General features: G+C 38.0%; 1 protein-coding gene across 2 annotated transcripts in view; it reads right to left on the bottom strand.

Annotated features, from left to right (window-relative positions):
• nbeab (neurobeachin b) overlaps positions 1 to 15,268 on the bottom strand; it is a 451,655-nt gene that overhangs the window by 102,819 nt on the left and 333,568 nt on the right. For both annotated transcript variants that reach the window (XM_058413684.1, XM_058413683.1), the window contains 3 exons: positions 4,152 to 4,269; positions 3,406 to 3,508; positions 836 to 951 (listed from right to left, as the gene is read on the bottom strand). In XM_058413684.1, coding sequence (XP_058269667.1) covers positions 836 to 951; positions 3,406 to 3,508; positions 4,152 to 4,269 — 337 coding nt within the window. The remainder of the gene's footprint in view (positions 1 to 835; positions 952 to 3,405; positions 3,509 to 4,151; positions 4,270 to 15,268) is intronic.

The raw sequence follows: 15,268 nt of genomic DNA, 5'->3' as shown, positions 1-15,268 counted from the left end.
TGACTCTTTCAGAAAGCAAAGCAAAGTGTTTAAACTCACAACACCTATTACAGTTATTGTAATTCTTTTTATTCTCACCTTGCAGATCGTTAGTATGTTTTTATACAGCACAATCATGACAAAAAAAATAATATAAAAGGTATTCTCAGTGCTTGGTATCCGTGTTCTAGACACTAAATGTATTCATGCTTTACCTTTACATTGCTCATTTGACTGATATGATATACGAGCTTCATAAATATGTCAAGTTGCATTGTCTTTCTAATTTATTTTAAGGCAAATGGACAAAAAATCATTAGAGATTCGATTTGACTTCATGAATGTGTTACGAAGGCCAAGAGTTGGTTTATACATTTACTCTGTTTTTAAAGCGAGGTTAGCCAGCAGGATGAGGTTATGTAGGTTTTACATAATCACACTCAGTATACTCTAGGCTTATGTAAAGTAAACCTTTAAATCGATATTTTTTTTTATTCAAATTAGAACCTGGAAACGTTTTTTACTGGCCTTCGAAACTAGCCAGCTGGATCACCAGAGTGTTTTTTTCTTCTTCTCTGGAATAATCTGACAGGTGACCTCCAAATGTACTGTTTCCAACATCTGTGCCAGTGGTGTACATGCTAATCGCATAGCAAGACAGCGATGTGATCAGTAGCTAAAATCGTGGTGGTTTTCCTAATTATAACGTCACACAGGGAAATTAATTCGAAGTATTCTGCCACAATGACAGCATGTATCAAACATTATATATTTCACTCTACCGCAGCCTTATGAAACAATTCCTCACTATCCATTTCATGATCCGTGACGGATGAAGAGTGTAATAAACTCTAACCTGCTATAGTATTTAGGAACATAAGGTACTCGAAGTTGGAGATTTCGCGTCTCTGCCAGCGCTGTGTCATATTGGAGGACTTGAAGAGCTGCCGTGGCGTGGCCAGGGAAATCCGCCTGTAAAAAAACACACACACACACACACACACACACACAAACACACACACACACAAACACACACACACACACACAGAAAAAATAATCTTTACACACTGCTGAAGCTCAAACCTCCACATTTCCTGCCACTAGCTTTGGCTCAACAGCATTTTGGCTCGAGGACATAAGAATTTCAAGAAATATGGAATGTGCAACTGTTTTGCCAGAAGAAACACAGAGAACCAAGAGAAACAAGAGAACATAAACAGACACAGTCACACTCTCAGACACGCAAGGCTGATCCCTGCCTTCATGTGGGGATTAATGAAAACATGGCCGGGATTGAATGAACTGCTTTTCAGATGGGAAAAGTCCTAATAGCGTCGGTTTGAAGTAAAGCCGAGACGTATGCTGCGGGGGGTGGGGGGGTTGGGGGGTGGGGTGAACGCGATGACGTAACACAGACGAATTATTCTCACCTTTCAAATTCAATTAATGGATCATTTTATTTTTTACTTTGTCTTTTCATGCTCACTTATTTGTTTACGAAAAAGAACAGGGGGAATATTTCCAGGAGTTGCAACATCCTTCACTGAACAAAAATCACAAAAAATAAAAAATATTACGAAATATACCGTGTTTCTAAAGATTTCAAAATCCAACAGGGTATGCTAATTTGTTTCTTAAAAAACAAAGCATAACATGGTTTGTTTTATTTCTTTTATACCACAGCGATTAACCAGGCATTTTCCAATTTTTTTATTTTATTATTATTATTATTATTATTATTATTATTATTATTATTATTACTATTAAGAACAACACATTATAATTTTTTAGCTTTAGCTTTAACGGTAGCTTCCTTCTTAGACTTCTTGTTTTCCTCAGAATACTCAAAATACAGCTTTTTTACATTACAGATAAACCACAAAGTACCAGGAACCATGATCTTACAATATCGTGAAGACTTTCCTGTGGTAGGAAACCTACCTATTGTTACAAAATGCTAAATTCAGTTCAATCCGGCTTTATTTCTATTACTTTTAACAATGAACATTGTCTCAAAGCTGCTTTACAGGAAGATACATTTTAGAATAAAAATAACAACGTTTCAAATTAAATCATTTTATATTTTAAATTAAATTTATTTATTTATTTATTTATTTATTTATTTATTTATTCCTGTAATTATCTCAGGATTTCTTTAATGAAAGAGTGGATTAACTGTAGATATAAATATAATTAAATTATAATTATAAACATGCATTTCTGCACAACTGTTGGAAATGTTACATCACAAATACTTATTTATTTATTTTATTTGTTTAATCTGGAGATGTGAGAAGCTCAACCAAATTAGCAATATGAATATTTATTATGAGTTAAGTTTCCTTTCAGAAATCCTGGAAGAGTTGTCTTCTTTGATAGCATGGAAGATTTAACAAATAATGTGGGACAGCTAGCTAGCTACCCTGGAAAATTACACATATCATACTTTTCTCTGTCAAGTTAGCTCGAAAGCTTCGTTAGGTTAAACAGCGCTATAGTTTTAGGAGTTTTATTATAGATATTATTAAACTCCTGTCAGAAATCTTAGCAAAAAAGCTCATTTTGGTTAAATTGAACAAGTAGAAACAATAAATATTCATTAATAAATCATCTTGGAAAGTTTTAAAAGCGTAGTAAAGCATATAAACATTTATTGTTAAAAATCCCCTCAGAAATACCTCAGCTTAGCTAGTTTGTTAGGTTTAACAAAGACGTTTAGCAACATTTATGAAGTAAAATACACATAGAAGGCTATCTGCTTAGCTCATGTTTGCTAGCTGGCTAGATTTAACAAAGAAGATTAGAAATGCTCTGGGCAATTCTGTCAGGCTAGCTGATGATACCTAGCAGGCTGATTTTAGCAGTACGAACAATTATTAGCTAAAAATCCTGTCAGAAATCAGACAAGATGTTAGCTTTCTTGTCAGAAATCTCATCTCAGTGTAGATTTTACAAAGACAATTAGAAAAATGTATGTATTAAAATTTTCTTGGGAATTCTGTCAGGCTAGTTATGGGTATTTAATATAGTATATTAATATATAAAGAGTGAAAAATACACACATATACAATATTCTGTGTGAATGCTAAATCACCAAAGTGCATTTGTACGTAACATTTGAAGTTATTCCTGTAATAAAATCTATTGTTTTTCCAGGCTGCTGAGCTTTCTGATAAGTCTGAATGTTCCTTCAGAAGATCCAGGCTCGAGTCTCACCCTGGAGGAGAGATGAACTAGTTCAGGGTAATCAGGGTCAGATCGCACACTGCACTGCAGCTCATAACAGTACTGAAACCTGCCCCTGAGTCTCTTAGCTGCGTAACTGGGCCTAACCAGGTAACACGCTTGAAATGTAAAAACTTTTAAATTAGTCAGACCTGAAATAAAAATGAGGTTACTTGATATATGTTCAATGACGTGACGTACCTGGCTTGTGGAAGGCCATAGCTTGTGCCAACACCTACACGGGGTAAACTATAGACCACTTTCTTCACCGTGGGCTGGTCAGGAAAGTTAAACATCACAGAGGCTGCAGGATAGAATGACATCAGGGGGAGGGGGGTGGGGGGTAATATGTTTGTTGATAAAACTTGTTCTTCTCTTTGCCATAATGCTTTGGCAATACTGTACATGTACATGTATATGGTCATGGCAATAAAACTTGCTGAAATTGAATTGAGACAAAGAGGGGGATGGGATGGGACACACAGAGAGATAAGAGAGAGAAAAAGGGAAAAAGACAGAGACAGAAAGAGAGAGAGAGAGAGAGAGAGAGAGAGAGAGAGAGACATTCAGACAGACACAGAGACAGACATAGGAGATGCGAGAGAAATAAAGAGAGAAAAAGAGAGAAAGACAGATGGGACATAAAAAGAGAGAGAGAGAGAGAGAGAGAGAGAGACAGAGACATACAGACTAAAGACATACATAAAGAGGGAAAGAGATAGAGAGAGAGAGACAGAGAGATAGATTTTAATAAGAATGTTGGAGAAAAGACAACTATTGTTACTAGTATAGTGTGGATAGCTAGATAGCTAGCTAGCTAGCTAGCTAGCTAGATAGATAGATAGATAGATAGATAGATAGATAGATAGATAGATAGATAGATAGATAGATAGATAGATAGATAGATAGATATGTTATTGTACATGATGTAAGAGTGAAAGATTTACTTCTGTTGGCCATAAAGACTTCCAGCGCGGTGTTCTGCAGCAGGTAGCGGCGGGCGAACACAGCTCGGATCTCGCTGAACATCCATTTTCCATGCAGCCCTTCAGAGTACACCAACACCTGCTCAAAGCACACAGGGGCAAAGAGGAAAGTGAGCTACAGTTTTAAACATCAGGCCTGTTTAGTTTATTGACACTGATTACAACTATTCAGGGAAGTCTGTTAATTGAGTAGCTGCTGCTATAATCCACATCCCACAAGCATTAGCCTGAGAAAGCGGTCAAGTTAAATTATACACAGAAATCCTGTCCGGTTAGCTCATATTAGCCAGCTGGCTAGTTGTAGCAGTGAAGATGTGAAAATGTACACAAATGACTTTTAAAATCCTTTCACAATTTTTTTCCAGAGTCATTCATGTTGTCCATCAATAGGGCTTAGCATTGTGAAAATGTATTATTTCACCTCATTTCATTCTAACCCTGTCAGATTTATGTTAGAGAGCTTGTTAGCTAGATAGCAAGATTTAGCAGTAAACCCTTTCACATTTTTAGTTAAAAATTCTCTTAGAAATCCTCTCAGATTGGCTCACCTTAGCTAGCTTGCTTACACAAAGACATTTACCAATATTTATGAAGTAAAATATAAAAATTAAATTCCTCTCAGCTTAGCTCATGTTAGATAGCTGGTTAGCTTTGACAGCGATGATTGTGAACATATCTTCATATGACTTTAAAATCCGCTCTGATATCTAGCATGTTAGCTCGTGTCAGTTTAGCTCATGTTAGCCAAATGACTGGCCTCAGCAGCGAAGCACAATTTAAAAATAATTTAGGAATTTCCATCAAGTTATTTAGCTATCTAGCTTCAGGGGCAGACATTTTGGAGACTTATTATGGGCTCAGTTTTCTTTCAGGAATCCTGAAAGAATGCCTTGTTTGGATAACATGAAATATTTAACAAATAATGTGTGATAGCTAGCTAGCTACCTTGAACAATTATACATATCGTTAACATGACTTAAACCTTTTTCTGTCACGTTAGCTAGCAAGTTAGCTAGAAAGATCTGTCAGGTTAAATAGAGCTATAGTTTGAGGAGTGGCCAATGTGAACATTATTAAACTCCTGTCAGAAATCTTAGCAGAAACCTCATTTTGTTTAAATTGAACATGTAGAGACTATAAATAAATTACTATAATAAATATGCATTAACAAATCATCTTGGAAAGCTTTAAAGCACATTAAAGTGTAGTATAAACATTTATTATTAAATAAATCCTTTCAGAAATCCTCTCAGATTACCTCAGTTTAGCTAGCTTGCTTGGTTCAACAAAAACGTTTAGCAACAGAAGGCTATCTGCTTGGCTCATGTTAGCTAGTCTGCTTAGCTCATGTTAGCTAGCTGGCTAGATTTAACAAAGAAGATTACAAATGTTTTTGCAATTCTGTCAGGCTAGCTGATGTTACCTAGCTTACTGGTTTTAACAATATGAACATTTATTAGTTAAAAATCCGGTCAGAAATCAGACAAGATGTTAGTGTTCCTTGTCAGAAATCTCGTCTTGTCTTTGTTATCTGGGTCGAAAGATGATTAATAAAATGAATGTATTAAAATTCTCTTGGGAATTCTTTCAGGTATTTAATATGGTGGATTATAAAATGAGTGAGAAATAGAAGTGTAAACGATATCGTTTCTATAAAGAGGCACACATTGGCCTATTGTTTCCTTCTACCGCTCTGCTACTTCCCTCAGATCCTCCGGGGGTCATGTGACTGTAAATAATCAATACACACACACAGGACCAGGTTGAGAAAGGGATTCATTAGCGAGACTCTCCGGAGAGAACCTCAGGGCCTTCTGGGGAAAGGATCAAGAGTCGCCATGACAGGTGAAAATAAAGCTCCTGCCCCCATGGCTTGTTCCTTTACCACCACCTCCTCCTCCTTCTAAAACAAGTCATTTCAGACTGGAGTGGTACATTCTCAGATACACACACATCCACACACTTGAGCACACAAACAGATTCCAGATTGGATGGCATAGAGATGAAAGCTTTCTTCTTGCATGCAGAGATGAAGTGAAACTTGACGTGGAAGTGAAAGTGGACGTACAGTTTGTACAGTAAGAGTGAAAAACAGAATAAACAGAACTCCGCAAGAAGTCCCCAGCAGGCTGTATAGTCCCCACCACCCATCCACTGCTCATTTAGATGGAATGACGGCGTTTGCCAGCCGGCCTGGACCTGCTTCATTTCTCCGTGGAACGCCGCTCTGTGCCGATGCAGACATGCTTTCCGGCACAAGCGAGTCTCCAGGGCTCAATTAAAGCTGGATTACACTGCAGTACGCTCCATCCTCCAGCCCTCCTGCTCCCTGTCTCCATCAAACATCAACCCCCTTCACCACAAACAATCCCCTCAACTCTCTCAGCTCTCACACACACACGCGCGCACACACAATGCCTCAGCATCAGGCTTTCCTTGACACCTTTATCGACCCTTGCTCAAACAGCCAGGATTTGCCACGGAGAGGGCAGCACGGAGTCAAGCGGAAAGGGAGTTATCCTGGGAAGGAGATTCAGTGGACATGTAAAGACAATTCCGATTCCTGTCCCCTCATTTCTTCACTACACCACATCCAGGGTATTCCGTATACGATATTCCCTGTGTAATTCGGTCTGCACCTGTACACTCGGCATTGACAGGATTATTTCTTTATTTTTGATCGTTGCTAGATAACTAAATGGTCCCCAGATAAAACAGACAATCTTTTATGGCTCAATAAAATAGAAAGTGAGTGAATGTGAGCTCAAATCCCAGGATCCATTGCTGAGTATTAATAGAAATGGCTTGGATTTGTATGAATTTAATGTATTCTTTTATTTAGATCGTAATGATTTCCTGTATTGCACAATTTCCTGTATGTCTGTCCATGAATAAATGTAAAATTCTTCGGAAAAAAAGGTACTTCTAAACTAAGCTTGGTTTATTCCTTTAAATCGTGGGTCTAAGGGAAAGAATCTGTGGAATCTTTGTTACAAACAGACATATAAACAAGGAAATGCCTCACTTTCAGTCTAGTGTTTATTGCTCCAGTGTTGGAAAGAGTGCTGGAAGCAAGAGACAGAAGAACAGCTTCAGTAAATGAGCGAGATGGTACATGCTACAATAAAAAAGAAAATAAAGCAATGAAGGTGCGATGTGATTAGGCTAGTGCAAAGCATAGTTACACTTTAACAGCACATGATAAAGTGTTTTATTCCACTTATATCACAGCAATTTGCCTGAATTAAGATTATTTATTTGTTTGTTGTCATTTAGTTTTGTTTGCTTGTTTGTGCTCTTATCTATAATTCTCTATCTATTATTATAATTATCCATCTATATTTATCTCAGAAACTACACTGACCTATTAGTTCCTCAGTTGCTCATGACTATAAACTGTTGTAGAAAGGACATTGTCAACATTTACATTATTTACTGTCCAGTGTCACCCAAATGAGGATGAGGTTCGCTTCTGAGCCAGGTTCCTCTCAAGGTTTCTTCCTCATATCATCTCAGGGATGTTTTTCCTCACCACCGTCACCTCAAGCTTCTCATGAGGGATAAATGTTAGGGATAAATAGAAACTTAGCTTTAATTTTTTTTCTATTTTTCTATACTTCTGTAAAGCTGCTTTGAGACAATGTCCATTTTTAAAAGCTCTTTACAAATAAATTGAATTGAATCTATCTATCTATCTATCTATCTATCTATCTATCTATCTATCTATCTATCTATCTATCTATCTATCTGTTTGTTAAATAATTACACACTGTCATTTCTATCCATTTCTAAATACAGTAAATAATGTCTGAAGCAAGTTAGTTACAATAATCACTCCTGGTAAAGAAACTATAATCAATCCATCCCTCATTAGCTTCTTAGGTTTTTCTCTCATTCGAAATTCCAAATAAAACAAATAAATAATACTGAAAAACTGAAATATCCTGAAAATTTTCCCAAAGCTTTTGACATTTGAGACTCTGTCCATAGATGCTAAATAACTACTGAGTTTTTAATATTTTATTAAATAGATTTGGATTATGTGGAAAGTCCATCATACAAGTTCGGGTAAATGAGCTGTTACTATTCAAATGAGTGTGTATGAAGTGTTAATATAAACCTGGAATCCAAAGCTGTACCAAAAGTTAGCGTAGAAAATTAGTCAACACCTTCGGACCAATCAGAACGGAGAAGCTAAAAAGCAGCAGAAATTTTAGCTTATGATTTCTAGTAACTACACCTACAAATGCAGTAGATAGATATTATAACACACATAGCTGGAGTATTCCATTAAGGATGAATTTAAAAAAGCAAGACAAATGCGCTCACATTTCATAGTGCTCTTTTTTACCGTTACTAACAACAGCTCTAATAAACATGGCTAAATCAGACCCATAAGAGAATCTGTGCAACACAACACACACTGCATTTTATAAACATTTCCCAAAAATAGCACAGTCATACAGAAAGACTTTTTTTTCCAGAAAAGAGTCCGTCTGCACCTCCTGCAGTGTGTGTTTGCACCTTTCTCCCTCTGACAAAGCACAGGCCAAAGGGCTAGACAACAACAAAAGATGCTGGCAGAGGAAAAAAAAAAAGAAAAAGAAAAAGAAAAAAGAAAGCCTATATCAGGAAAAAAAATGTCACAACATCAGAGCTGGCACTTCAAAACCCAACGAGCCAGTGTCCCTGTAGACTCTGCGGTGGTTGACAAAGCGCAGGCCTCACCCACAACCCCCTTTTTTGTTGCTCATGGTGAGGGAAAGGGGGAGTAAAGAGAAGAGAGAGAGAGAGAGAGAGAGAGAGAAAGAGAGAGAGAGGCCCAGCTGTAAGAAACAGGGCTTAATGAACCTGTCTGGCTGGGCTGTCCGCTGCCTGTCAGAGGTGTCAGAGTAGTGACGAGTGTCGGGGACGAGTGCCCCCAGGTCCCAGACAGGCCTGCCAGCTGGAGAATTCTGCCCCAATCTAATCATGCTAGCCCCAGAAGCCCGAGCAATCCCAACGACAGAACCATGAGGCTGCTTAGTGTCCACAATTTTTTTGTTTTGTTTTTTTGGTTCTTTCAAGCAAATGTTAACTGTCTTCTAATATTTTTAAAACATTTTTGCATTAAAAAAAATAAAACAAATATATATATATATATATATATATATCTTCGCCTTGTTTTAATCATAGTCGTACCTTTTCAATGCACACCACACCTTAAACTGTGTTTGTGCTCCATTTCCGTAAAAACATATGGTCACCTATAATCATGAGAGAGAGGCGAGTACTAACCCTGTTCGAGCACACTGTCTGAGATAATATGTCCCATGAGGCATAGAAACATTAATACATATTTAATATACTATATACTACCTATAGGTGTGGCTAGTTAAGGTAGTTAAGCTAGCTAGCTGTAAAAACCCCAGGTTACCAAACACCTACTGTTGTAATAATAACTAGAACTAGCTAGCTGTAAAGCACTGAGCGTAATAGTAGAGAATTATATACCACGATCAGTGAGTGTTGATTAATTTTCTTTAATAGAGGCTCTGAGATCAGTTCTAGCTGCAAGGCAAATCGCTGATTTATATTAATGTCTATAATACAGTATGTTATTGTAAGAACTCATATGATGGACATTTAAATGGATTTTTTTTTAAATAATTACAAATAAAGAATTATGTTAAAGAGTAAAATATATAGTCCATAAGGAGTTGTTTATTTAATATTTATAGAAGGAGTTTCCAATGTTACAGCTTAGCTAAAGAAGTTTCTCAGTAACATGACGAGTTGCGTTGTTTGTATTATCTTTGCGAAATAAAAGGAGAGGAAATGACATAACAGGAATTAAGTTATTCCACAACGTTAAATATGACTATAAATGTCATTTTTTGATCCATTGTCATAGTTGCTGTGGCGTAAGAGGAATAAAACACTTCAGGAATTGATGTTTCACCTTCATGAGGCGCTGATTACATGGTAGGATTAATTTTAGGAAAATACAAGTGGCTACTTAACAAATGTTGGATTCAAAAGACGTATATATTTTTGGACTAAAATGAGCTGAAATGACATTTTATTAAGGTTAAAGAGAAAAAAACAGATTTATTTCGTTTTCTTCTCACCTTGATAACCCAAAACTCAGAGGTTAGCAAGCTAGCTAGCAGCTTTCAGTTAGAGCTTAAACAGAAATCCTCCCATGACTTCTGCTTCATCATCACAAGGTGTAAGGATGTAGTTCATAGTAATGGTGCAATGCAACAATACAGTATATGCCCTGCAAGAATCTAGGTTAAAAAAAGAAAAAAAGGCCCTACTGACATCTGGGATCTAGCAAATAAAACTCCACGAAGCACTTTCATTGATAGAGACAATGGCATCCGAATCATATCTGCTTTCTTCTCCTTTTCTGTAAAGGACTCCGTGCACCCACAGGACTTCTGCCTATATAAAGCACTGGGGCAGGGGTAAATACATCAAAGGAATCTGTCATATTTAAACCGGACACCATTTTTCAAACCCGGCCCCCTGAGAAATGAGCGCAATCCTTCTCTATGTCAAATTTGTGCTGAACTGGGACGGGGATATAATTCAGCAGCGGCCGAAGCCAGCATGACTGATATATTTATAAAGGGGCTCGTCTGTTGCACTGACAACCTGCCATCTCTAGCACCTCCGCCGGGCTGTCCACAGATTTGTCTAATAGGCTTCCACTGTTAAAGCTCAATGAGGGGAGCTCGCGAGGAGAGCGAGAAGGATGCTGAGGATGTGAGAGACGAGCGCTTTCCGTTTCGCCCGAGAATTGTGACTACTCCCTGAGGAGAGAGGATGAAAAATGTGTGCGTGTGCTTGGGCAAGTGAGAAATGCTGAGATTCCCCAACATTTCCAAAACAGCCTGAGCCTCAAAGCTCAAGCTTTGAAAGATGACCTGATGTTGAGGTGCAGCCAGGCAGAGAGGCAGAATTCCATGAAATGCTGCGTTCAAAAACACTGCATCAAAATATTCCTATCCTCAGCTTACTTCCTGGTGTACAACATGACAGCAAATCATACAACATACTTGTCACTAAACTTTCCTCTTAAATAGTATCTTTTTTTTATAATTATATCCCTTTAGATCATTTGAATTGATATGGCAATGGTTTTCAAGGTTTTCATCATAAATGTTATGACATCATACAATTTAAGAGCCAATCATGTTCTTCTATGCAAATACAAGTCATATAATACCAGTTTATCAGAGAAAGGGGTGTGGCATGTACATTTTGTATAATCTTATACTCTGTAAACTCTTATATTCTGAGAATCTCATTAAGCAGGTGTTATTACATCATAAATGTTATGACATCATACAATGTAAGAACGAATCGTGTTCTTCTATGCAAATACTGGCCATGTAACACATGCCAGAGAAAGGGGGCGTGGCTTTTGCATTCTGTACAATCTTAGGATATACACTTCTACACTCTTTAAATACATGTTCAAAACATTCAAGATACTGTTTCATCCATAAAGAAAGCGAGAATCCTTGACTAATCAAAGAACCCTTGGAGAACCTCCATGTCTAATAACTTTATCTTGAATGACACGACAATTCATTTATTATTCAACAGAATCTAAAACGTGGAATTGGAGCCATTTAAATAGAACAGCTTTCCGGGATGTCTGACATATTGTAATACTAAGAATATGCTAAAGATGCTAAGCAGTTTTATGTTTACGCTTTACAACGTGTCCTGCTTCCAAAGATGTTCAGATATTATTTACAGATCTGACTTGCTGTGACATTAATTTTCTATTATTATTTTTTTCTAGGCTGTCTGCATGGTGTTTCTGACAGGATGGAGGTCACTAAGCTGCACAAAGCCCTGCCACGATGTGTATCAGAGGCTCATACATGCTCGGCATGCACGAACGAGACAGATAAAGTGACGGAGAGTTGTGTTGGAGGGGCAACAAGCCATGCAAGCGAGTGCATGGCACTCAGTAGTAAAGATGCTGGTTGTGAACAGGTGCAGTGTCACTGCGCTTATCGTTGCCTGTTGTTGGGCCCTGAATAGAGGACAGGTAGCAGAGGATGACAAGCTGTGACTAGTCTGTACTGCTCACTGTGTTTATTTGTGTGTGTGTGTGTGTGCCCTTGACATCAACATGTTTGGCTTACATAACCCCTGTATTCTTGTCAAGTCTGCCCTTTCAACCCAAGTTTCTACTTTAAAAGCAACATATTTCTCTTGACTTGTTCCTTAATTACAGCAGGATGCCAACATTACAGAAGACCAGAGAAGACTCACTAGAGGTGAAATGGAAACTCACTGGAAACAATCACTTCTAGGATTCATAGAAGATTCTGTACAAATATACAGTCTTGTGTATATGTACATATATATATATATATATATATATATATATATATATATATATATATATATATATATATATATATATATATATATATATATGTATCTGTTAACTGACTAAGCTGCTGTCACAAGAATTTCCCTCATGGGATCAATAAAGTATCTATCTATCTATCTATCTATCTATCTATCTATCTATCTATCTATCTATCTATCTATCTATCTATCTATCTATCTATCTATCTATCTACTGTATCTATTTATCCATCTTATATAGAATGCAGTGCACCTTATAATAAGCATATGGCATCATAACGTCTTATATAACGCATTATAATATCTGGTTTAAGAGTGTACTGCAATGCACACCACAGTACTGCTGCATTCTTTAATCTGATTGGTCGGAACATGTTGATTGATATTCCAGGAGTTCCTGCTATACTTCAAACCACAGGCTTATGTTACTGAGCTTATTCTAATGTGCTATTGTTTCCATAGTAACAGCCAGATGTTTGTACGGCTTCACGAACAATCTAAGACGGATTTGCTGTAAGATGTACTGCTATTTAACAAAGGAAGAAAAAAGAACGAGGAATAATCATTGATAGAGTGAAGCTATAAGGAGAAATTTGTTTAATATTTATGGAAGGAGTCTCCAGGTTTAGCATCATAGAAAAATTTAGCAAGATAGAGTTTAGCATCTTTGTCTTCGGTTTGTCTTTTAACAAGAAAAGCTACTTGTCTAATTTTATATGTAGTGATGTTATAGGAAAATAATCAGGTTTAGGGAATCAGTAACTCTGCATTTTATATCAGACTGCATCACCACCCCAGATCCCCACCCCCACCCCTGATGATTAGTTTCCCGTCATAGTTATTGCTAATGTAATAAACCAAACAGTTTGCTTCCATCCAAAACGTACCACACTAATCCCAAGCCCACACACACACACACACACATCCCCAAAATTTCTCATCTTTTTCTCACTAGGATCCTTTTTAAAATTCCAGACGACAAACACCTCAAAATCAAATGCCGCATTTCCCATCTGATCTCCCCCGGTCCGTGACATTGGCTCTAAGGCCTGAAAATGAGCGAATTTAAAATTCCTTCAGATTCTTTGCAGCCGAGTCCATATCTCAGCCGCAATAAAGGCACCGTGTCTTCCTGAGCAGGTATCGCCGGGAAAGAAGATGTGGTTTTGCATAATCACTGTCACTATACATTTAGGGTGTATGAGAGCATGTGGCAGGGTGATGAAGCTCTGGATGTGGTGCGAGACTGAGGTGTTAAAAAAGGATGGAAATGCACCATGTGGACCACAGATAAATAGCACAAATGGCCAGAGATGTTTGCTAATAGATGATACATAGAGGAGATTTCTTGAAATGTGTAAGCACTAAATGTATTATATTTTTCTATCAAGTTCCCTTCTATTATAGCATACTTATGGTCATATATGAAAATACTCCTAAATATCTCTACTATCAGGCAGAATCACAGAGACAGTTTGCTTGTACATATTTTATATATATATATATATAAAAACTAAAAATATATATATAAATAACCACCCACACAGAGATCCAGCTGAACAGCTTGTGTGGGTGTGAGTTAAGGAGCATGGAAGACTGAGGCTGATTTTCTTTAGGGTGTTTTCAGTGAGCCCACACTAATGGCTGCTGTTCTGGGGCTCCTGCTGCTTAAGATGAGGGAAAATCTCTTCCAGTAAGAGCAGTCACGGAGAGAGAGATAGAGAGAGTGAGAGAGAGAGAGAGAGCAGATCTTGGTGACTGGAGACAAGAAAGAGAACGAGACAAGGGGGACAAGACAGATACACAGACAGGGATGTTGGTGAGCAAAACAGAAAGCGACAATAAGGGAGACCGGTAAAGAAAAGAGTGACGGACAAAGGAACCAGCAATGAAAGTGTATTCGAGACAGCGGAGGACAGCTTTAAGCTTGTTAGTGTGTGTGGGTGTGTGCAACCAAGGGAAAAGTGGGCTGCCTGATGAGCAATGAGTGCCTCTCACTTCTGCAATTAATCTTGTCTTTCTACCTGTCCTCGGCCTCGGCCCCTGTAGTACCCTACAAGGATCTATTATCCCTCCCGTCTCGCTGGCTTCACAATCACTTCATTGCGTTACACATTTGCCTAGCCTCTTTTAATTCTGCCTGTCATGCATGGCCTATCAGCCCTCTGGTTCTAACAGTGTAAAGAGGAGGCTATATCTATTGACACCTTAAGGGCATAAGATGTCCTCAAATTTACAAGACTCCTTCTTCAAGCACAGCAACAACTTCATTGGTGAGGCTAAGAGGGTGGTTTTACCCTGAGGGGCTTGTGAGAGGGTTCTAGAGGAAGCTCAGGAGGTAATCTGGCTGTTGAGTGCAGTAGATAATTTGCACTTGATCCCCTTGTAATTATATAGTTTAAATCGTTTTACTCCAGCTAATCCCGCAGTGTGCACAGGCGGAGCTTTTTGGATGTTGCTCATCAGCAGATGTCTCACTCTTGCTGCAGGCTCGTGGAAGTGGGAGGAGATGTGGCTTACTGACATAATTATTTTGACTGTGCTGGTGGGATTATTTTGGGTTTTGCATATCGCATCCTACCATGAGGTGTATCGAGACAGGCAGGTCTTTGCTTGGGATGGAAAATGAGCTTTCGGCTAAACACTCCTGTTGGTGTTTGTGTGGTCATGGCTGTCGATCAGGTGTATATTAGGAC

The sequence above is a fragment of the Hemibagrus wyckioides genome, linkage group LG17, assembly GCF_019097595.1.
Source record: "Hemibagrus wyckioides isolate EC202008001 linkage group LG17, SWU_Hwy_1.0, whole genome shotgun sequence".
Lineage (NCBI taxonomy): Eukaryota > Metazoa > Chordata > Actinopteri > Siluriformes > Bagridae > Hemibagrus > Hemibagrus wyckioides.
The sequence above is the reverse complement of the archived record's forward strand: the minus strand, read 5'-3'. Positions and strand labels throughout refer to the sequence as shown.